The 21628-nt window shown below is 42.1% G+C and overlaps 3 protein-coding genes across 6 annotated transcripts; 2 read left to right on the forward strand and 1 right to left on the reverse strand.

Moving 5' to 3' along the window:
* The first annotated feature begins 2515 nt into the window (after positions 1 to 2515).
* LOC129811338 (MAPK/MAK/MRK overlapping kinase-like) lies at positions 2516 to 6839 on the forward strand. 3 transcript variants are annotated; one of them, XM_055862558.1, is made up of 12 exons: positions 2516 to 2743; positions 3181 to 3310; positions 3717 to 3806; positions 3906 to 3976; positions 4103 to 4181; positions 4346 to 4394; positions 4518 to 4696; positions 4878 to 4979; positions 5090 to 5263; positions 5405 to 5528; positions 5732 to 5923; positions 6518 to 6839. In XM_055862558.1, exons 3-12 carry the CDS (start codon positions 3754 to 3756, stop codon positions 6593 to 6595), a joined length of 1101 nt encoding a protein of 366 aa, XP_055718533.1. In that variant the 5' UTR covers positions 2516 to 2743; positions 3181 to 3310; positions 3717 to 3753; the 3' UTR covers positions 6596 to 6839. The 3 variants fall into 3 exon arrangements, with proteins under 3 accessions (XP_055718533.1, XP_055718532.1, XP_055718531.1); XM_055862557.1 differs by having other exon boundaries at positions 3181 to 3295; XM_055862556.1 differs by lacking the exon at positions 2516 to 2743 and adding an exon at positions 2750 to 2950 and having other exon boundaries at positions 3181 to 3295.
* A 1497-nt stretch (positions 6840 to 8336) lies between these two features.
* Positions 8337 to 18899, reverse strand: LOC129811337 (WD repeat-containing protein 20-like). 2 transcript variants are annotated; one of them, XM_055862555.1, is made up of 4 exons: positions 18538 to 18887; positions 15256 to 15438; positions 13750 to 15045; positions 8337 to 13130 (listed from the first exon to the last, which is right to left on the reverse strand). In XM_055862555.1, exons 1-4 carry the CDS (start codon positions 18805 to 18807, stop codon positions 13080 to 13082), a joined length of 1800 nt encoding a protein of 599 aa, XP_055718530.1. In that variant the 5' UTR covers positions 18808 to 18887; the 3' UTR covers positions 8337 to 13079. The 2 variants fall into 2 exon arrangements, 1 of the variants encoding a protein (XP_055718530.1); XR_008752866.1 differs by lacking the exons at positions 8337 to 13130; positions 13750 to 15045 and adding an exon at positions 16848 to 16922 and having other exon boundaries at positions 15350 to 15438; positions 18538 to 18899.
* Positions 18900 to 18908: 9 nt separating this feature from the next.
* Positions 18909 to 21401, forward strand: LOC129811340 (uncharacterized). The gene is made up of 6 exons (XM_055862559.1): positions 18909 to 19159; positions 19438 to 19505; positions 19661 to 19735; positions 20350 to 20445; positions 20531 to 21028; positions 21101 to 21401. The coding sequence occupies exons 1-6, from the start codon at positions 19120 to 19122 to the stop codon at positions 21152 to 21154; spliced, it is 831 nt and encodes a 276-aa protein (XP_055718534.1). The 5' UTR covers positions 18909 to 19119; the 3' UTR covers positions 21155 to 21401.
* The last annotated feature ends 227 nt before the right edge of the window (positions 21402 to 21628 follow it).

Here is a 21628-nt window from a genome sequence, read left to right on the forward strand (position 1 = left end):
ATGCTCCTTGCCTATGGAATAGCCTGCAGACTAAACTTAAAGTTGAGACTTGTCACCCATTTTAAACATTTATTGGAGGATTTTTATATTGCTTGTAACTGCTTCGGGTAATGCAAGTTCTTGTGCTGTTAGTGGAATAACCCGTGTGTAAATGTAACAATCTGCTGCTATATTTTTTTGTGTTATCTGATCGTTTTGTTTTGTTTCTTAATCATTGTACCTAAACTGTATGTGTAAACATGTATACGCAGGGCCCAGCTGTAAAAGAGACCTTGGTCTCAGTCTGTGTTCCTTGTTGAAATAAAGGTATAATAATAATATCCACAATTTTCCTTCCTCATGAAGGCATCAATTTTGTGAAGTGCACCAGTCCCCCGTGCAGCAAAGCACCCCCACAACATGATACTGCCACCCCCGTGCTTCACGATTGGGATGGTGTTCTTTGGATTGCAAGCCTCCCCCTTTTTCCTCCAAACATAACTATGGCCATTATGGCCAAACAGCTTCATCAGACCAGAGGACATTTCTCCAAAAAGTATGATCTTTGTCCCATGTTCAGTTGCAAACCGTAGTCTGGCTTTTTTTAAGGCGGCTTTGGAGCAGTGACTTCTTCCTTGCAGAGCGGCCTTTCAGGTTATGTCGATATAGGACTCGTTTTACTGTGGATATAGGTACTTTTGTACCTGTTTCCTCCAGCATCTTCACAAGGTCCTTTGCTGTTGTTCTGAGATTGATTTGCACTTTTTGCACCAAAGTACGTTCATCTCTAGGAGACAGAATGTGTCTCCTTCCTCAGCGGAATGACGATTGCGTGGTCCCATGGTGTTTATACTTGCGTACTATTGTTTGTACAGATGTACGGGGTACCTTCAGACGTTTGGAAATTGCTCCCAATGATGAACCAGATTTGTGGAGATCTACACATTTTTTTCTGAGGTCTTGGATGATTTCTTTTGATTTTCCCACGATGTCAAGCAAAGAGGCACTGAGTTTGAAGGTAGGCCTTCAAATACATCAACAGGTACACCTCCAATTGACACAAATCATGTCAATTAGCCTATCAGAAGCTTCTAAAGCCATGACATCATTTTCTGAACATTTCCAAGCGGTTTAAAGGCACAGTCAACTTAGTGTATGTAAACTTCTGATCCATTGGAATTGTGATACAGTGAATCACAAGTGTAATATTTTTTTTTTTTAAATCTGTCTGTAAACTATTGTTGGAAAAATTACTTGTGTCAATCAATCAAGTTTATTTTATATAGCCCTTCGTACATCAGCTAATATCTCGAAGTGCTGTACAGAAACCCAGCCTAAAACCCCAAACAGCAAGCAATGCAGGTGTAGAAGCACGGTGGCTAGGTAAAACACCCTAGGAATGCCAAAACTTAGGAAGAAACCTAGAGAGGAACCAGGCTATGAGGGGTGGCCAGTCCTCTTCTGGCTGTGCCGGGTGGAGATTATAACAAAACTATGCCAAGATGTTCAAAATGTTCATAAGTGACAAGCATGGTCAAATAATAATCATGAATAATTTTCAGTTGGCTTTTCATAGCCGATCATTAAGAGTTGAAAACAGCAGGTCTGGGACAGGTGGCGGTTCCATAACCGCAGGCACAATCGTCCTAATCGACTTGCCAAAACTATAGTTTGTTAACAAGAAATGTGTGGAGTGGTTGAAAACGAGTTTTAATGACTTCAACCTAAGTATATGTAAACTTCTGACTTCAACTGTATATATATATATATATATATTATTATTAAATTATATATATACACTGAACAAAAATATAAAATATAAATGCAACATGTAAGGTGTTGGTCCCATGTTTAATAAGCTGAAATAAAATAGCCCAGAAATAGCACAAAAACTGATTAAACAGCATGATCATTACACAGGTGCACCTTGTGCTGGGGACAAAAGGCCACTAAAATGGGCAGTTTTGTCACACAATGCCACAGATGTCTTTAGTTTTGAGGGAGTGTGCAATTATAATGCTGACTGCAGCAATATCCATCAGAGCTGTTGCCGGATAATTTAATGTTTATTTTTATACCGTAAGCCACCTTCAACGTTGTTTTAGAGAATTTGGCAGTATGTCCAACCGGCCTCACAACCGCAGACCATACCAGCCCAGGACCTCCACATCCGGCTTCTTCACCTGCTGGATCGTGCCAGCCACCCAGACAGCTGATGAAACCTAGGAGTATTTCTGTCTGTAATAAAGCCCTTATGTGGGGAAAAACGTTTTCTTATTGGCTGGGCCCGGCTCTCCAGTGGGTCGGCCTAGCTCCCAACTGGGTAGGCCTATGCCCACCCAATTGTTGCAAGTTGCGTTTATATTTTTGTTCTGCATAGATAGCCACCCAGCAAGCCACTGTAACGCCTCAATCACACCGATTGAGTCGGGGCATTTTGGTACACCAGAAGTACATTAATTTCCAATGGAACGCTGCGTGTGCCTTGCACTATTGCGTTACAGAGGCCTAAATAGTACGTTCTGTGTGGTGCATACGTTGGATTTATCTAACATATGCGTAGACGGTTTGACAGAGATGGTAGCAGAAGGTTAATGTTGAACTTTTGTTGCACACATATCCAAATTGTGCTGCGTACCATTTTAGTAATGTCGGTGTGATCGAGGCGTAACTATTGCGCTATTGTAACGAGACAAATGTATTGTTTTCAATCATCCACCTTTTTGGTCAGAGAGTTGAGGGTGAGGCGTGCCTGGTTACCAAGGTGACGGCCCAGCTAACATGGCTAGCTAGAGCAGCAAGGCGTTTTTCTCTCTCCAGGCTTTCAATCTTGGAGGAGCTAGCTAGATCAGCCAACTAGAAATCTTGCCACAACACGGCTGTTCCATGAAATTATCGCAATGTGTTATTTAAATATAGGACTAGTATGGATAATCTACTTCTATGCAGTGAACACTTTGAAGAATGGATAGTACGTTGATCGCTTGCTTGCCTGCACTACGTTACTAGCTATCGTTAGCTAACCTTACATTTGCTAGAAAATATCGTGGCATGTCAAATTCTGTTCCAGGCAACTTTTCATATTCTCATATATTTATACAGCTAACGTTAGATAGCTGCTAGCTAGGGCTGCATGTTTTTTTTCTTAATTATTACAAGAGTAACGTTAGCTACATGTCTAAACTCTATTTTGTTATGCAGATTACAAGATAATCAACAAAATTGGAGAAGGGACATTTTCAGAAGTGGTGAAGGCTCAAAACCTGAAAGATGGGAAATATTATGCGTGTAAAACGATGAAGCAGTCACTCAGCAGGTAACTAACTATCAGGTATGCTGCCTTATAATTGTTCTGCCTGCTGTTTGCCTTGAGGTGCTCTACGTCCTCTGTGTGTGTGGACCCTTGCCTTGAAACTTGAGCTAGCAGCATGACACCCCTGCCTATCCAACTGGAAGTCACTGTCAACATACCCTGACTGTGACCTAGTGAGGTTGAGTTCGGTTAGAGACAATGTTGCTTTTTAGAACAGATTTTTCCAAGTCTGTACATTAACGTTTAACATATATAGTTAACTACTCTAATTCTCAATTTTGTGAATCGTCTTTGAAAATAAGTCATGACATGATACATGTTCTCTACAAAATAAAGAAAGTTAATTTAACATGTGTTGGTGGTTATCAGTCTGTTACAGAGTTAATAACAGGTTTCGCTACATGTTTTTTTGTTTGTTGTTCAGCCTGGAACAGGCCAACAACCTGCGAGAAGTCCAGGCCATGAAAATACTTAACCCTCACCCAAACATCATTCGGCTGCATGAATTGATATTGTGAGTACAATGTTTGTCCCTATCTTTTGAATTCTCTGTGTGAAGCCTCAACCGAAAAATAACATGATAATTTTGTCTGATTCATTCAATGTGTTACAGTGACAAAGAGTCAGGGACTCTGTCCTTGGTATGTGAGCTGATGGAGATGAACATCTATGAGTTCATACGAGGTCAGACACACAGTGAAACTGCTACTGTGAATGACATGAAACCTTTACCATAACTGTAACTACAGCACATCAAATACTATTCCCCATTCAGTTATCTTGTGTATTGCTAACTTGTCTCACTTGCAGGGAGGCAGCAACCTTTGCCAGAAAGTAAAATCAGACACTACATGTACCAACTTTGCAAGTCACTCGATCATATGCATAGGTAAGAATGAAAATATGGAGATGGGATCTAGTCCATGTATAAATACATTTCCTACAGACCTTTCACTGGCACAGAGGGGGGGGGGGGGGGGGGGGTTTAAGGGTCTGTTTTTTTTTGCTTCCCCTAAAACTAAACAGTTATACCCTATTGTTATTTTCGTACAGCAACGGGATCTTTCACCGGGACATTAAGCCAGAGAACATTCTAATCAAAGTAAGTAAAAAAATAAATAAAATGATGATGCTGAAAACCTTGCCTGTTGATTGGTAAATCAGAACTGTTACTGTTACATTGTTTACCATATGTTGTCCATGACTTGGTTGGTTGCTTCCATAGCACGACGTGCTCAAACTTGGAGACTTTGGCTCATGCAGGAGTTTGCACTCCAAGCCCCCCCACACAGAATACATCTCCACCCGCTGGTACAGAGCCCCAGAGTGCCTCCTCACAGATGGCTATTACTCCCACAAGATGGACATGTGGAGTGTAGGATGTGTTTTCTACGAGATCATCAGGTACCTTTCATCTATCATCAAATTAGATACAGAACTGCTTTTGTCCATTCTAGTAGGAGACTTTGGTTATGGCCTTAGCGTTGTGTTCCTCTACGGCCGAAGCCACAGACATTCGTGAACAGCTGCTGTCGTGTAAAATAGCCTTGATGACATCACAGACCATCATGTTTGTGTATTTCAGTCTCAGCCCTCTGTTTCCGGGAACCAATGAGTTGGATCAGGTGACCAAGATCCATGATGTTTTGGGTACACCTGACAACAGTCTCCTTCAAAAATTCCCTCAGTACGTTTGTTAGATACGCTTATCATGTAATGAAGACCAATGACTTACAGTATGTTTTTAGTGGAAACCATTGTCCTCAGTGACAGTGTTGTACATACATTTTTTGACAGGTCTAGGGCGATGCGTTTTGACTTCCCTCTGCGGAAAGGCAGTGGAATATCTCAGCTCATCCCAAACTGTTCAGCACCCAGTCTGTCGTTGCTCTACCAGATGCTGACCTACGACCCAGAGGAGCGCATTGGCGCAAGAGCGGCGCTACAGCACATCTTTTTTAGAGAGCTACGGTAAGCACACAAACTGTACTGTATAACAAATACATAGACATACTGTGCTTTATTATTGTAGTATGTGTAGTGTGAGAGATAAAGTATTTAATTTAATTAATATGGTAAATGCTATCTTCCCTCCTCCTGTCCTTGTCTCAGGCTGGCGGAGAGGAGAGCTGATAGTCTGCGCAGGGCCATTGTGACTGTAGAGGGAGGAGAGAGCAGTGGCACCCCCAACTCTGTGGATCACCTGCGGCGCATGGCCAGACAGGGCAGGAGGCAGGTAAGAGACAGACACATCTCCTAAAAAGGTTGACCCTACATCACATTTTATGAGTAATCAACCACATTACAAAGGGTAGGATAAAATGTCTTAATATGCTACATACTGGGAAAATGACAAAATATTCCATAATTTGGATGTACTTTGCCCTACTATGATGGGGCTAGTCTCTTATGATGGCATAATATTCTTCTGTTTTGCAGCACAACATTAAGCACGTTGCCGAGCCTCTGATCAGACGCAACGCCCCACAGGTGGAATTACCAAAGCTCAATGTGGTAGTGCCTGCACCCCAGATTACCTACCCTGTTAGCACAGTGCCAGTTCTCACCATCACTCACCGTGGGTCCCTCCCAGCCATCACATCAAAAAAGTGCTACTCGCGGTTGGCTAAGGTAAACAGACTGTATTACAGTGTACATTTTAGGACATCCATATGGGAAAGGGGGATACGTAGTCAGTTGTACAACTGAATGCCTTCAACTGAAATGTGTCTTTTGCATTTAACCCAACCCCTCTGAATCAGAGAGATGCGGGGGGCTGCCTTAATTAATCAACATCCACGTCTTCGGCGCCCGGGGAACAGTGTGTTGACTGTCTTACTCAGGGGCAGAACGACCTTTTTTTAATTTTCTTACTTTGTCAGCTCGGGGATTCGATCCAGCAACCTTTCGGTTACTGGCCCCAACGCTCTAATCACTAGTATGGCTACTCCCGACGACAAAATGTCCTGTACAGACATGACTTTAGTGCACATCTTAAATAACATCTGAGGCTGTATGTGTCAAGAATCTCAGAGTAGGAGTGCTGGTCTAGGATCAGACCCCATCCGTCCATGTAATCTTATTCATTATGATCTAAAAAGCAACACACATCCTAGATCAACATTCCTACTCTGAGACCCTTGATTTACAGCCTCAGTACTCAGTAGAATAGCGTGTTGTTCATATTTTTCTGTTAACCCATTTTTTCTCCTCTTTACCCAACAGCCAAGGGATGAATCCCACTGCTCTGCTTTCAAGACCTACTACATGCCTCCTCTGGATAGGAAACCTGGTGGCTACTGAGAGCCCCAATTCTTAAGAACTGTTGCTGTTCAACAGACCTGTTGTACCTACTCGGATTAGATTTTTTTTGATTTGGTTAGACATTGTTGAACAAAGCTACTTAGCTACTTCAAAGCCTGATGCTTTCTTGTGAGCAATGCTAACATGGTGTTGGACAAAGGAATGTCCCATATCATTAATTACCAGGGTTAATTTGTATAAGTCATCATTCCGGCAGATGAAATACAACATGATCCCCAAAGTATATTTGACTCTGTCATCAGTGTTAGGCAAATGAGAAAATGCCTATTGACCGTTAATAACCAAACCATTTCCTAACTAGGTGTGTCATGTTATTAACGGTTGTTGATAAATTTGCTCAAAAGTGAGCTAATGACTACTCACATGCAACGCAGAACTTCAAGGACGAGCTCTGATATACACTGAATGTACAAAACATTAGGAACACCTGCTCTTTCCATGACACACTGACCAGGTGAATCCAGGTGAAAGCTATGATCCCCTATTGATGTCACTTGTTAAATCCACTTCAATCAGTGTAGATGAAGGGGAGGAGACAGATTAAAGAAGGATTTTTAAGCCTTGAGACATGGATTGTGTATGTGTGCCATTCAGTGGGGGCAAAACAAAATATTTAAGTGCCTTTGAATGGGGTATGGTAGTAGGTGCCAGGCGCACAGGTTTGATTGTGTCAGCAACTGCAACAATGCTTGGTTTTTCCATGCTCAACAGTTTCCCGTGTGTATCAAGAATGGTCCACCACCCAAAGGACATCCATCCCAACTTGACACAACTGTGGGAAGCATTAAAGTCAACATGGGACAGCATCCTTGCAAAACACTTCCAACAACTTGTAGAGTCCATTCAATGAGAAATATGAGGCTGTTCTGAGGGCAAAAGCAGGGGGTGCAACTCAATATATTCCTAATGTTTTGTACACTCAGTATATTTAATAAAATGATGAAAGATCAGGTGTTAGTTCCTTGGTAAGTTAATTGATTCAGCACAGTACATTGTATCCCAGTGCTAGATAAAATCAGATTTTTGGAAATTCTCTCTTTTTTGCTCCACAGAGTATATCTTTTTGATATAATCAAAATGGTAGATTTCCTAGACCACCTGCCACTTCCAAAGCAATAGTCAAGTACATGACAATTACAAAAGTAACCAACTCCATAAACTCTCAATGTGTTTTAGTATCGCCCCCTGGGCCTGGAGGGCCGTAGGCACGTCGTGTTTTTGATTTAACCAACCCGGAAGACCAGGTGGGTTGAATTTATCACTAAACTGATCAATTACCTCAGTTGATCAGGTGTGGTACCTAGTTGGAACAAAATCCTTCAGTTCCATCAGGAACAGGGTTGCCTACCCCTGTACTACTGCATTGCCATAAGAGTATAACATGTATAAACTATTGAGAAAAAGCAACATATTTTGTAAGTTAAGTTCTGTGAATGTTTTTGCCTTTTGTTCTATGACATAAGATTTTCCAATACTGTGACAGACTGTATCGAAGTAATTTGAGACAGAGGTATTATTGTACATATGCAATGAAAGGCATATACAGTGTACGTCCATACTTATCCCAGCACGTATTGCATGGGAACAAGCAAAGTGAAAGTGTTTCATGACGTGTATCTTATCTTTACAACCCAAATGTAAAAACATTTCACCAAGCACTTATAAAAATCAATCTGCACAATAAAATGGACAAACAAAATCAGTAACAATACAAGTGTAATAGAATATATACCTTTTTAATGAAGAATAAAAAAAAGTGTCAAATGTTAACCACAATCCAAAAATATATTCACTTCACCATTCGTTCCTTCTGTGGTTAGTGTGGAGTCACTTAACTCCTTAAATAGGTGTCACACGGAACAAGGTCCTACTGTGGGTCTTTTGGGACACATTGAAAAGTGTTGCTGATGGTAAGCAAAATATATATTTTCTTTATCTTAGTCTATAAGACTTCCTGAGCGTCATAATATTTGTGAAGTTGACAGCTGCTTTGTCTGACTTCTGCACATTGTGATTATTTTAAGCGTATAATTCGAGCATTTAATACATTAATCTCGTATATCAAAATACATCTGGATGAATTTTGTACAAGAGAAAAGAACTGCATACTCAAGATTTTAATATAATTAATGTATATTTTTCTGTATTAGAAATATAACCATTTCCTTAAACGATTAGAACTTACACTACAGTAATAATTTGCTATTACCCCGATCACTCACTGAATTCCAATAACACGATAGAGCAGATTTTAATTTGAAATAATTACAATAAATGCTTAAAGAAACACCCTACACAAAAACAATATTTTGGTATTTGTTTCATTAGTCCATTGTTGATATAGTCCAAAAATGTTTTGCATGTCCAGCAATCAAGTTAAGATATACAGTACCAGTCAAAAGTTTGGACACACCTACTCATTCCAGGGTTTTTATATATATTTTTTTTTACTATTTTCTACATTGTGGAAAAATAGTGAAGACATCAAAACTATGAAATAGCACATATGGAATCATGTAGTAACCAAAAAAAGTGTTAAACAAATCAAAATATATTTGTGATTCTTCAAAGTAGCCATTCTTTGCCTTTGACAGCTTTGCACACTCTTGGCATTCTCTCAACCAGATCCATGAGGTAGTCATCTGGAATGCATTTCAATTAACAGGTGTGCCTTGTTAAAAGTTAATTTGTGGAAATTCTTTCCTTCTTAATGCGTTGGAGCCAATCAGTTGTGTTGTGACAAGGTTGGGGTGGTATACAGAAGATGCTATTTTCCCAAATAGGGCGAAGTCTTTATTATGGCAAGAACAGCTCAAATAAGCAAAGATAAAACATCATTACATTACCTTAAGACATGAAGGTAAGTCAATACGGAACATTTCAATAACTTTTCTTCAAGGTTAGTCACAAAAACCATCAAGCGCTGAGATGAAACTGGCTCTCATGAGGACCGCCACAGGAAAGGAAGACCCAGAGTTACCTCTGCTGCAGAGGATAGGTTCATTAGAGTTACCAGTTTTACTGTACCAGCCAAATAAATGCTTCACAGAGTTCAAGTAATAGACATCAACATTAGGGAAAGGGGAATACCTAGTCAGTTGTACAACGGAATGCCTCTAACTGAAATGTGCCTTCTGCATTTAACCCAAACCCTCTGAAATCAGAGGTGCGGGGGGCTGCCTTAAATCGGCATCCATGTTTTCTGCACCCAGGGAACAGTGGGTTAACTGCCTTCCTCAGGGGCAGAACGACAGATTTTTGGGGCGGGGGGGGGGGTCTACCATCTGCCACACAGATTTTTTTACCTTGTCAGCTCGAGGATTCGGTTACTGGCCCAACGCTCTAACCACTAGGCTACCTGCCACCCCTTATCACGTGAATCAGGCCTTCATGGTCAAATTGCTGCAAAGAAACCACTACTAAAGTACACCAATAATAAGAAGAGACTTGCTTGGGCCAAGAAACACGAGCAATGGACATTAGACCGGTGGAAATTTGTCCTTTGGTCTGATGAGTCCAAATTGGAGATTTTTGGTTCCAACCGCCGTGTCTTTGTGAGATGCAGAGTAGGTGATCGGATTTTCTCTGAATGTGTGGTTCCCACCGTGAAGCATGGAGGAGGTGGTGTGATGGTGCTTTGCGGGTGACACCGATTTATTTAGAATTTAATGCACACTTAACCAGCACGGTTACCACAGCATTCTGCAGTGATACGCCATCCCAGCTGGTTTGTGCTTAGTGGGACTATCATTTGTTTTTCAACAGGACAATGACCCAACACACCTCCAGACTGTGTAAGGGCTATTCGACCAACAAGGAAAGTGATGGAGTGCTGCATCAGATGACCTGGCCTCCACAATAACCCGACCTCAAACCAACTGAGATGGTTTGGGATGAGTTGGACCGCAGAGTGAAGGAAAAGCAGCCAACAAGTGCTCAGCATGTGGGAACTCCTTCAAGACTGTTGGAAAAGCATTCCCGGTGAAGCTGGTTGAGAGAATGCCAAGCGTGTGCAAAGCTGTCATCAAGGCAAAGGGTGGCTACTTTGAAGAATCTCAAATATTTGATTTGTTTTACACTTTTTTAGCTACTATATGATTCCATGTGTTATGTAATTGTTTATGTCTTTACTATTATTCTACAATGAAGAAAATAGTAAAAAGAAAAACCCTTGAATGAGTAGGTGTCTAAACTTTTGACTGGTACTGTATAACTCAAAAGTACAGAAATACAGCCAGTATTGAATTTCAAAAGTTACACATCTTGAAAACTTGATTGCTTGCATGCAAAACATTGGGACTATATCAACAATAACAAAAAAATAACAAAATATTTTTTCAGGTAGAGTGTTCCTTTACTAGATATAAAAGATTTGTAATAATTTCTCCTCTTTACAGCTGTCAGAGTTAATGCACACCCAAAATGTAAAGCCATTTTCCTCTAATAAACTATACTGAACAAAAATAAAATGCAACAATTTAATTATTTTATTTAGTTACAGTTAATAGAAGGAAATCAGTCAATTGAAATACATTCATTAGGCTCTAAACTATCGATTTCACATGACTGGATAGGGGCGCAGCCATGAGTGGGCATAGGCCCACACACTTGGGAGCCAGGACCAGCCAATCAGAATACGTTTTTCCCCACAAAAGGGCTTTATTACAAACAGAAATACTTCTGAGAATCCCCCACCCCTCCTCAGACAATCCCACAGGTGAAGAAGCCGGATGTGGATGTCCTGGGCTGGTGAGGTTACACGTGGTCCGTGACCTACGGTTGTGAGGCTGGTTAGACGTACTGCCAAATGCTCTAAAAAGATATTGGAGGCAGCTTATGGTAGAGAAATGAACATTACATTTTCTGGCAACAGCTCTGTTGGACATTTCTGCAGTCAGCATGCCAATCGCACACTCCCTCAAAACTTGAGACATCAGTGGCATTGTGGTGTGTGACAAATCTGCACATTTTAAAGTGGCCTTTTACTGTCCACAGTACATGGTGCACCTGTGTAATGATCATGCTTTTTAATCAGCTTCTTGATATGCCACACCTGTCAGGTGGATGGATTTTCTTGGCAAAGGAGAAATGCTCACTAACTGGGATGTAAACCAATTTGCGCACAACATTTTAGAGAAATAATCTTTTTGTGCATATGGAACATTTATGGAATCTTTTATTTCAGCATTAAAAATGGGACCAACATGTTGTGTTACTCACCAGACATGTCACCCATTGAGCATGTTTGGGATGCTCTGGATCGACAGCGTGTTCCAGTTCCCGCCAATATCCAGCAACTTCGCACAGCCATTGAGGGACAACATTCCACAGGCCACAATCAACAGCCTGATCAACTCTATGTGAAGGAGATGTGTCGCGCTGCATGAGGCAAATGGTTGTCACACCAGATACCGACTGGTTTTCCGATACACGCCCCTACTTTTTGTTTGTTGGTATCTGACCAACAGATGCATATCTGTATTCCCAGTAATGTGAAATCCATAGATTAGGGCCTAATGAAATTATTTAAATTGACTGATTTCCTTGTATGAACTGTAACACATTAAAATCGTTGAAATTGTTTCATGTTGTGTTTATATTTTTGTTTAGTATTGACCTAGCTACAGACGATCGCAGGTTTTGGTGTGCCTTGTCTTCCGTTCAGAAGACAGTCTCAGTCATCGTAGGTGTGGTTTTTACAGTCACTGTAACAAAATCTGTGCAAAGTTCTCAATGGGGAGATTCTATAAAAAATACTTGTAAAGAATTTGGTTAGAGGCAAATCCTTGGATGCTAAAGGGTTAGTTCACTCAAATGTAATTTGTTAATCTTTTTCTTACCTTGAATGCAGCCTATGAGCCAGGAGTGACTGAAAAAAACCACACCTACGATGAATGAGACTGTCTTCTGAATGGAAGACAAGGCACACCGAAACCTGTGATCGTGTGTAGCTAGGTCAAGAAAACAGTTGGGACTCTAGCAACTTTAATACCCTTTGACAGTGTACATCTTCAAAATCATAAAGGCTAAACGACTTGATTTTTGTGTGCAGTTTTTAGACTATGGTCCATGGACCACTTGCATAGGAATTATGAAAGTTGTGTGAACTCTCATTTTAAAACACAAGCATAATTTGATTGGTTTGCATCTAACTAAGCCAAGCTCAAAGTCCAGAAAACAGTCTAGTTGCGATGTGGGAGCGAAAAAAAGACAAATAATTTTAAAACACATTTCAAAAGTCCAGAAAATACATTAGAATCACTATCCAAAATGTCTCCTCACCCTTTCCATTTCTGTATTTGAATACTTCTACCATTTAGGCCATGTGAATGATAACCAAAAAATAAAGAGAGAATAGAAAAAGTAACAATAGAAAGGAAAAAACTTGCAATGCATTGTGGGGTGAAGAGCAGCACCAGGCTCTGGTGTAATGCAGGTTTCTTAGCAGCAGAAATAGTGTTGGCTATATTATCGTTCCACTGGGAGAGACGGCTTGCTTTTGGGATGACAAACCCTGGAAAGGAAAACAAGGAGATTTGGCATTGTGGAAAGTTTTCAAAGCATCAAATGAACCACCCCCCATCTTCCTTCTCCCACTTTCCTGTATTCAAATGGCCTTTGCACAGCAGTTAGTGAGTGCATGATGCAGTGAATATAATACATTAACGTAGAAAGCTGAAAGAATCTGTGTAGTGGGTGAGCGTGCAGAGGTCTTGCTTGGTTATGCTGCGGTGCATTGTGGGATGGTAACGAGTCAATATGGGTGTTTTCGAGCCGATGCACACAAACACACTCGGTTGGGATCAATGTCTTCTTTCCACTGATAAGGAGTGCTGCCTAAGTGCACTTACTTATCCACCAGGGGACTTGATTGTACATAACATACAAGCGTCTTAAACATTATTCATATTTTGAAAATGTATGGGCTTTGCACGGGGTGGCAAATGAACACAAAACACACACATACAGACAGATTGAGATGTGACATGTAGGAGATCCCAACACAATGCTGTCCAAAATGTCCACAATTATACTAAAGTTTTCAAAATGGAACCTTGCAGTGCCCAAACTAACCACAAAGAGAAATGCATGGGTATTATGCAGAACTTAAATTCTATTCAAAAAGAACTTACCACTTTTCCAGGCCTCGCCCATGTCCAAATAAATCCCTCCTGACAAGCTGTCACTATACAGTCCTCAAGAAATATTAAGACAGTCAGTCTCTCATGTGCTATCTTTTTACAGATAAGAGGCTCTAGTAGGGGTAGGTCTTCCATGCGGGGACAGAGCAGTGTCCCAAGAGTCTTTGCAGGGTCTGTTCTGGATTTGGTGAGCATGTTGAGCTTGTCACTGCTCTTGCTGCTAATGTGACCCATGCTGTGGTTCCGTTTGTGGTCCGTCTCCTGGTGCTGCTCTTTGCGATCGTGAAGGGAGAGCGTGGCGAACTTGCTGACACCTGAGGCGATGGCACTGCTCTTGTTGTTGGCAGTCATAGCTGGCGAGTGCGGTAAGCTGTTGGAGCGTGGCAGGGGAGAGGAGAGGGAGTTACTGGGGGTGTTGGCGCCGCTGTCGTTCGTGCTAGGGTTATTACTCACATTGTTCACTATGTCACCAGCGACTCCACCTCCCGCCGGGGGGCTGGTAGCGTTCATCACATTGGTGTGTGTTCTTGTCCGGGAAAGCGGGAGGTGGGGGAAAAGGATATCTTCTGTGAGGTCCCACAAGCACAGCTGAGTGTCCTGGCCCACTGAGCCAAACCTGTACGTGGTGTGTACTGTCCGACTGTCTGTGGAGTTGCGTTTGGAGAGCCGGGACTGCGTACTGTTGGCCCGGTCGCGACCAAAGTGGATTTGGCCCTGGAAGTCCTCGTCGCTGCCGCTGAACTCCATAGGGTCTGCATCCTCCACGCTGGTTGTGTAGTGGTCAAACGCCACCACGCTGACCCATGATTTATGTCCGTGACCGCGCGCGATAACCCGGCAGTCCACAAACGACCACACGGTCACCAGATCATCCTCGCCCCCCGCGACAATGTACTTTCCGTCCGGACTCCAGCACATGCACAGCAGACCCCCAAAGTAGCTTTTCATGGTCCCGTGCAGCTCCACCGCGTCAAAGTTGAAGACCCGAAGGAAGCCGTCCTGGCTGACACACGCCAGGAACTTCCCGTCAGGTGAAAAGGCAAACTCGTTGAGCGCTCCCTCGCCCACCGTCCATTTGAGCAAAGGGTTGCGCGTGGACTTGCTCTTACATGTGTGCACCGAGTAGTTCTTGCCCTGTTTGAGCAACTGGTAGTGAGGCGCCGTGGTGCCACACGTGTTTTCTATGTTGTACAAGTACATGTTTCCACTGGAATGAGCGACAAGGAACAACCTCTCCAAGCCGGGCACCCATTTTACACAAGTCACTCTGGATTTGTCTATTAGTCTCTGGGGAAAGCGTTTTGGGAGAGAAAGGGAGGAGGGAGACAAGGAACAAAAAACATTCAAATGTAAGCAACAATGGCTTTCATTGAGTTATGTCAAAAAATTAAATTTGAAGTCAGTAACAAAACGCCATTTCTCTCTCTACCCCAAATCTATGGTGGTCACAGCTTTATGTGGCTTTACATTTCTTTTGAGACTTTCATGACAACTTACTTCCTCATTGAAGAGCTTACTGGTTTCCTTCTTGATGGGGTCGATGAGCTGCACTTGGCCTGCCGAGAAGCCCACCAGCAGGGAGACGCCGTCCGCCGTGGCCGTCAGGTGGTTGAAGTCATGACATGTGGGCTGTGTTCCCTTGTATATCCTCTTGTCGATAGGCTTGCTCAAGTCAGCCGCCTGAAAGAGAAGAGTACAAAAAAAAACAGTGAGATAAGATTATGGCAGTAACCTTTTCAGTGTTGTGTGTTTTCGGCTCTTGATCAAATCGCAGATCAAAGCATCAAGGGTGGCATGCAAAAGCAACGAAGCCAAGTTGAGTAGAGTGCTCATGATGACACAGAATTTTTTGAACATAAACAGCAAACATGAAAAGCCTGTTGAAGTGGTAACTAGGTCTATGACGTGGCCTTTGAAGTCAATAGTTCAATTGCATTACATTACAATCAATTGTAATAATCAGAGGACATCAAAAAGACACCCTTAAAAAATATCTTCCTGAAATAAAGGCCTACATGACAATGTAGTGGTCTCAGGGGGCTTGATGCTGTGTGTTATGAACAATACTGACATAAAGAATCAGACCAGGGCATGCAACTCTAGCGTCTTGGCTTTGTGCTTTATTAAAAATGCCTCAGGGGCACAGTGAGTTTACTAGCATAACAGTCGCACTGGTGAATGGTTGACACCATCAGCAGATCGGAAAGTTTTAGAGTGGAAAGTTTTCTTGTGTCTCCAGACAGCTCAGCTGTTTTTTTGCATAGACCTATTCCAACCATAGGCCCATATAGTATATCCCAGCTAGGGAATGTCAGAAAGGTACATGCTTTAGTATTTAAAAATATATATTTTTACTTTATTTAACTAGGCAAGTCAGTTCAGAACAAATTCTTATTTACAATGAGGGCCTACCAAAAGGCAAAAGGCCTTCTGCGGGGACGGGATTATTTTTTTTATAATAAAATATAGGACAAAACACACATCACAACAAGAGAGACAACACAACACTACATAAAGAGAGACCTATGACAACAACATAGCAAGGCAGAAACACATGACAACACAGCAAGGCAGCAACACAACATGGCAGCAGCACAAAACATGGTACAAATATTATTGGGCACAGACAACAGCACAAAGGGCAAGAAGGTAGAGACAACAATACATCACGCAAAGCAACCACAACTGTCAGTAAGAGTGTCCATGATTGTGCCTTTGAATGAAGAGATTCAGACAACTGTCCAGTTTGAGTGTTTGTTGCAGCTCGTTCCAGTCGCTAGCTGCAGCGAACTGAAAAGAGGAGCGACCCAGGGATGTGTGCGGTTCGGGGACCTTTAACAGAATGTGACTGACAGAAAGGGTGTTGTATGTGGAGGATGAGGGCTGCAGTAGATATCTCAGCTAGGGGGGAGTGAGGCCTAAGAGGGTTTTATAAATAAGCATCAACCAGTGGATCTTGCGATGGGTAAACAGAGATGACCAGTTTACAGAGGAGTATAGAGTGCAGTGATGTGTCCTATAAGGAGCATTGGTGGAAAATCTGATGGCCGAATGGTAAAGAACATCTAGCCGCTCGACAGCAGCCTTACCTGCCGATCTATAAATTACGTCTCCGTAATCTAGCATGGGTAGGATGGTCATCTGAATCAGGGTTAGTTTGGCAGCTGGGGTGAAAGAGGAGGGATTACAATAGAGGAAACCAAGTCTAGATGCAACCTTAGCCTGCAGCTTTGATATGTGCTGAGAGAAGGACAGTGTACCATCTAGCCATGCTCCCAAGTACTTGTATGAGGTGACTACCTCAAGCTCTAAACCCTCAGAGGTAGTAATCACACCGGTGGGGAGAGGGGCAGTCTTCTTATCAAACCACATGACCTTTGTTTTGGAGGTGTTCAAAACAAGGTTAAGGGTAGAGAAAGCTTGTTGGACACCAAAAACACTTTGTTGTAGAGCATTTAACACAAAATCCAGGGAGGGGCCAGCTGAGTAAGACTATCATCTGCATATAAATGGATGAGAGAGTTTCCTACTGCCTGAGCTATGTTGTTGATGTAAATTGAGGATAGTGTCAGGCCTAGGATTGAGCCTTGGGGTACTCCCTTGGTGACAGGCAGTGGCTGAGACAGCAGATGTTCTGACTTTATACACTGCACTCTTCGAGGGATCTTTGGCTTGGTTTACTAACTACCTCTCTCAGATACACTAACACTCCTTAGCCGGCCCACAAGAATGGAGTGGTCTACCGTATCAAAGTCAATAAAAATAGCAGCACAACTGCTTAGAATCGAGGGCAATGACGACATCATTAAGGGACATTTAAGGTTGCAGTGACACAATCCATAACCTGTGCAGAAACCAGATTGCATACCAGAGAGAATACTATAGACATCAAGAAAGCCAGTCAGTTGATTATTGACAAGTTTTGGTAAACAGGGCAAAATATAATATAGTATAACACCTGTATAGTCCTTGTGAATATTGTAGATGTTTTGATCTGTTTAAACACTTGGAAGAAAGGGAAAAACTACAGATTTGGTCTACTATCTGCCACACTGAGGAAAATAGGACCAAGCACCTGTAGCCCTGCATTATCAACGTGTCATGTCCAAAAGTTCACAGCGACTCACTCACTAAGATGCCCCTCTGTCTGATTGAACTCCATGAAGTACTTCCTACGTCACCACATCGAACACATCATTGGAAGTTAATGCAAAACCATTCAATGGAAATCTTGTATGCAGATTTAGATTGAGGTTATATAACATCTTCATATGTATGTGAATTTGCAAGTTATTGTGCAAATTAATTCACAACAACACCTTGTTCTTGAGTCCACAACTGTCGTTTAAGCAGTCATGTAGCTAGCTTTACACATTTCAAGGCTAGATTTCCTAGGTCACATCAGACAGGGCATCCGTGCACTGTAAGTCATCACCCAAGTGGAAGTACAAATAGAGATCACACTTGTGATTTCACGAGCATGCATTCACTGCCAATATTGTAGTAAAATGTCCACCATGTCCGTGGTGCGTTGATAGATGTTACAACCTAACTGTGACTGTCAGATTAGAGTTAGCCAGTCTGCTAGCTGGCTCGCCGTGCATACCACAACACTTTTGGACGAGGTGGACTGTGCAGTCAGAACAGACTGGTGGTGCAAAAGGACACAGTGCTGTGCATTAGTCATAAACCATGAAAATTGGACAACACTGACCTGTGGTCATCAATTAAGACACATCAATTATAAGCAAGCTGTTATAATAATGTTTAGCTACCTACCTTTCTAACGCCTTTGTAGATGTAGAAGTACAGCTCCCGGCCCACATTAAAACAGATTCTGTCGCCGTTACCAGACTGGTCATTGACGTTGGCGAAGGAGACTTTGACGGGGTTTGAACCCTGGGAATTAAAAGGCACCCTGTTGGGGCGGCTATATTCGGAGTGAGTGAGGAGTTTATAGACGCCTTCCCGTGTATTGAACTGAGTTTTAATTTCGTTCAACTCCTTCCCTCCTCCCTCCGCCGCCATCTTTAAAATTAACAATAACATTCATCCTTCCTCGAGCCCGGATCTTACGCATGGAGCATGCGCATCACCGTTCATGGGTAACTTGGAGTCGACTCGCGCCAGTGAGTGTGACCTATACAAATGGACAGGAGTTGAACAGATGAGAACCATTAAAAAATGTTTTTGTTCCAATTGAAGTTTAATACTGGCAAACGAGGCATGAAGGTAAAATCACCTGTTTGAAATGAACCAATGAAAACGAATAAACTAGTCAATCAATTCACAGCAGTCAGCTGAGATGCTGACAAGGCGCACCTGTCCAAATCTGTGAAGTTGGTGGTCAATCAAAGAACCATGGCGACAACGAACCGGCAGCAGCAACACTCACTTCCAGGTAATTTTGGGTGAATTGAGTGTCAGTGTTTACAGATGGTAGTGAGCAATGAAAACCGAATGCATACAGACTTATGCACATACTTTAGGTTTTCATCCGAATAGACGTGCGTTTCTGCAGAAAAAAACAATGTTTAAAAAAAAAAAAACGTGGGCCTTTTATCACAGTAGGCCATTTGAGGTCACGTTATTAATTGTGATGACAGAAAAAAAATACTTTAATTAGGCCTACTGATTGTTTACCTTTATAAAATATACATGGACTTATTTTACTCACAGGTTTTCCTGATGACAGTGTTGTTGAAGGTGGCCCCAGTAGTGTGGATAAGCTTGCATTAAAATACATGGTGAGGAAATTCAAAGATGCAGTTGTATGCACATTTTGTATATTCTAGACAGTTAAAGTCAACGCCTGTCGCCTAGGTAAACATTATTGTGCCACAACTTTGAGGTGAGTAATATGTAATACCTCTTTTCTCTTTCTTCCCCTATTTTATTGTAGGAGTTGTGTAAAGTGCAGTCCAGTACTGATTCCGAGTCAGATGTCAGTCCAAGATGGTCTGATACCAGCACCATGGTAATAGTCTCATTGTATGTACTTTTGACTGACAGTAAAATGTTATGGTAGGCATAGTCTACAATAATTATGAGCATGCATGCCCTTAACTCTCAAACTCGATCCTTATGAAAGACTGCAGTTACACTGCCCTCTGACTGCAGTCTTTTTTTTTGTATGGGTAGGCAGCATTAATCCACGAAATGACTTCCGCTACACTTTCTGAGTTAAGCTGACACACAAGTTTTCGGAGCACACTAGATAGCTAATTAGCACAGGTGGTGACCTCTTGTCTTCCGTAAACAAGCACAATAACATGGAGATATGGCCGTGTAGGAACACTAAACCTATCAATTGAACTTTTTTCTTGCTGATATGCAAGTTCCTTATGCTTCCAAAAATTGTACCGCAAGTGACTCATGTTAATGTTCAGATTGAGCATCGGGCTCTTAAACGCCCTTGTACACAAGATGCCTTTGTGTAATGGAACTGAGTCATGACCAAGAACTAACATGCCCTCACCTTTTGATACAAGTTAAAAACCCTTCATTTTTTTTGTTGCTTTTATAACATTTTAAGTTACCAAATTACGTTATGCACATTTTAAATAGTTTCTACAATGTTACTCTGATCAGGGATGTGGAAGTAGTGCGCCAGAGAGCAGACAACCCATTCAAAGGATGCCAACATGTTCACACAAGCCGGTGGGACGTTACTCGTGGCTTTCTTTGGTAAGTAGGATTGCAATTCACAAGCATTGATGAGCAAATCACTTACATTCATACTATACTTAACAGTATAAAATACCTGTCTCAGTCCTTGGACCCATATGACGGGAGCTCAGAAGATTCAGACGAGTCTATCGCTGGCCCCAGGCGACCGAAGCAGGGGAGCTGCAGGTATTGGGGTAGGAGCCAAAGAAGGAACAATCACCCTCCCACTGTCATCCTCAAAGAAGTGATCAAAAGTGGTGGGCCAACAGAGCCTCATCTCATTGATGTCCAGATGAGGTCAGCAAGTGACTCTGAGCTATGGACATACAGCCACAGCAAGGGGCGGGGCCCGGTGGCAGAGACATCTGCAGACTCTGGAGTGCTCACTACTAAATACTCACCTTGCACACCGGTGTTTCCCACTTTCGTGGGGGCAGCAACCTCTGTCCAGATACCAGAGAAATCTCCCGACAGTACTATCCCCCTCAGGGGTGTCTTCAAAAGGAAGTTAAGTCTTCCAGGAGCAGAGGCACTACAAGATTGTGGCCACAGGAAGAAGCAGTGTGTCACCAAAATGGAGGCTGGGGATTCTCCTCCTGAGGTGAGTTGGTCCATAACCAGAAACACCCCCTAGCCTAGAGACACTATTGCTTATACCTGCTTATCTACACAGGTGGCTAGGAGCGGTTTCAGGGTCATGACAGTGGAAAAACGGGGACACTTTTGACCATCTTTTTCTGCAGAACAAGTTGACTAGGTGATAATCTGTGGCTATTCAAGTTTACTAGGAGAATGTGTCACACATGATTGTTATTTCTTTACTTAGATGTCTTTTTTTAACACTAATTTGAAAAACTTATTCCATATTCATTTGCATTGCTATATTGTTCATTGGTGTGGTGCTGTATATTTTGGCAGACTGAATAAATCATGCATTTGCGTGGTAGACAGATTTGCTTTAGACTAATATTAAATAAAGCGGTTCTACCAAATCAAATTGACGGGTCCTTAATTACAAGGCATCTCTTCATCTGTTCCCCTCAATGTCAATTCATTGGGTGCATTCCAAACAAGAATTGCAGACTACAAAGAATCATCTGTAGATATGAAAGCATTGAACAATTATCCTGTTATGGAGAAAATTCCACATTACAACAAGGGGCTAGTGTGCACGTAATTCAGCCTACAAAAAGCGGAACGA

Source organism: Salvelinus fontinalis, chromosome 15, assembly GCF_029448725.1.
Source record: "Salvelinus fontinalis isolate EN_2023a chromosome 15, ASM2944872v1, whole genome shotgun sequence".
Taxonomy (NCBI): Eukaryota; Metazoa; Chordata; class Actinopteri; order Salmoniformes; family Salmonidae; genus Salvelinus; species Salvelinus fontinalis.

What these genes read in the sequence shown, in the direction of transcription:
- LOC129811338 (XM_055862556.1), top strand. An exon ending in CGGCTGCATGAATTGATATT is followed by an intron (nt 3,807 to 3,905) that starts GTGAGTACAATG and finishes AATGTGTTACAG; the next exon opens with TGACAAAGAGTCAGGGACTC. An exon ending in CATCTATGAGTTCATACGAG is followed by an intron (nt 3,977 to 4,102) that starts GTCAGACACACA and finishes TCTCACTTGCAG; the next exon opens with GGAGGCAGCAACCTTTGCCA.
- LOC129811337 (XM_055862555.1), bottom strand. Translation starts at nt 18,807, where the DNA reads ATGTTATTGTTAATTTTAAAGATGGCGGCGGAGGGAGGAGGGAAGGAG. An exon ending in TCTACAAAGGCGTTAGAAAG is followed by an intron (nt 15,439 to 18,537) that starts GTAGGTAGCTAA and finishes CTTCTCTTTCAG; the next exon opens with GCGGCTGACTTGAGCAAGCC. An exon ending in GTAAGCTCTTCAATGAGGAA is followed by an intron (nt 15,046 to 15,255) that starts GTAAGTTGTCAT and finishes CGCTTTCCCCAG; the next exon opens with AGACTAATAGACAAATCCAG.
- LOC129811340 (XM_055862559.1), top strand. Translation starts at nt 19,120, where the DNA reads ATGGCGACAACGAACCGGCAGCAGCAACACTCACTTCCAG. An exon ending in GCAGCAACACTCACTTCCAG is followed by an intron (nt 19,160 to 19,437) that starts GTAATTTTGGGT and finishes TTTTACTCACAG; the next exon opens with GTTTTCCTGATGACAGTGTT. An exon ending in GTTACTCGTGGCTTTCTTTG is followed by an intron (nt 20,446 to 20,530) that starts GTAAGTAGGATT and finishes TACCTGTCTCAG; the next exon opens with TCCTTGGACCCATATGACGG.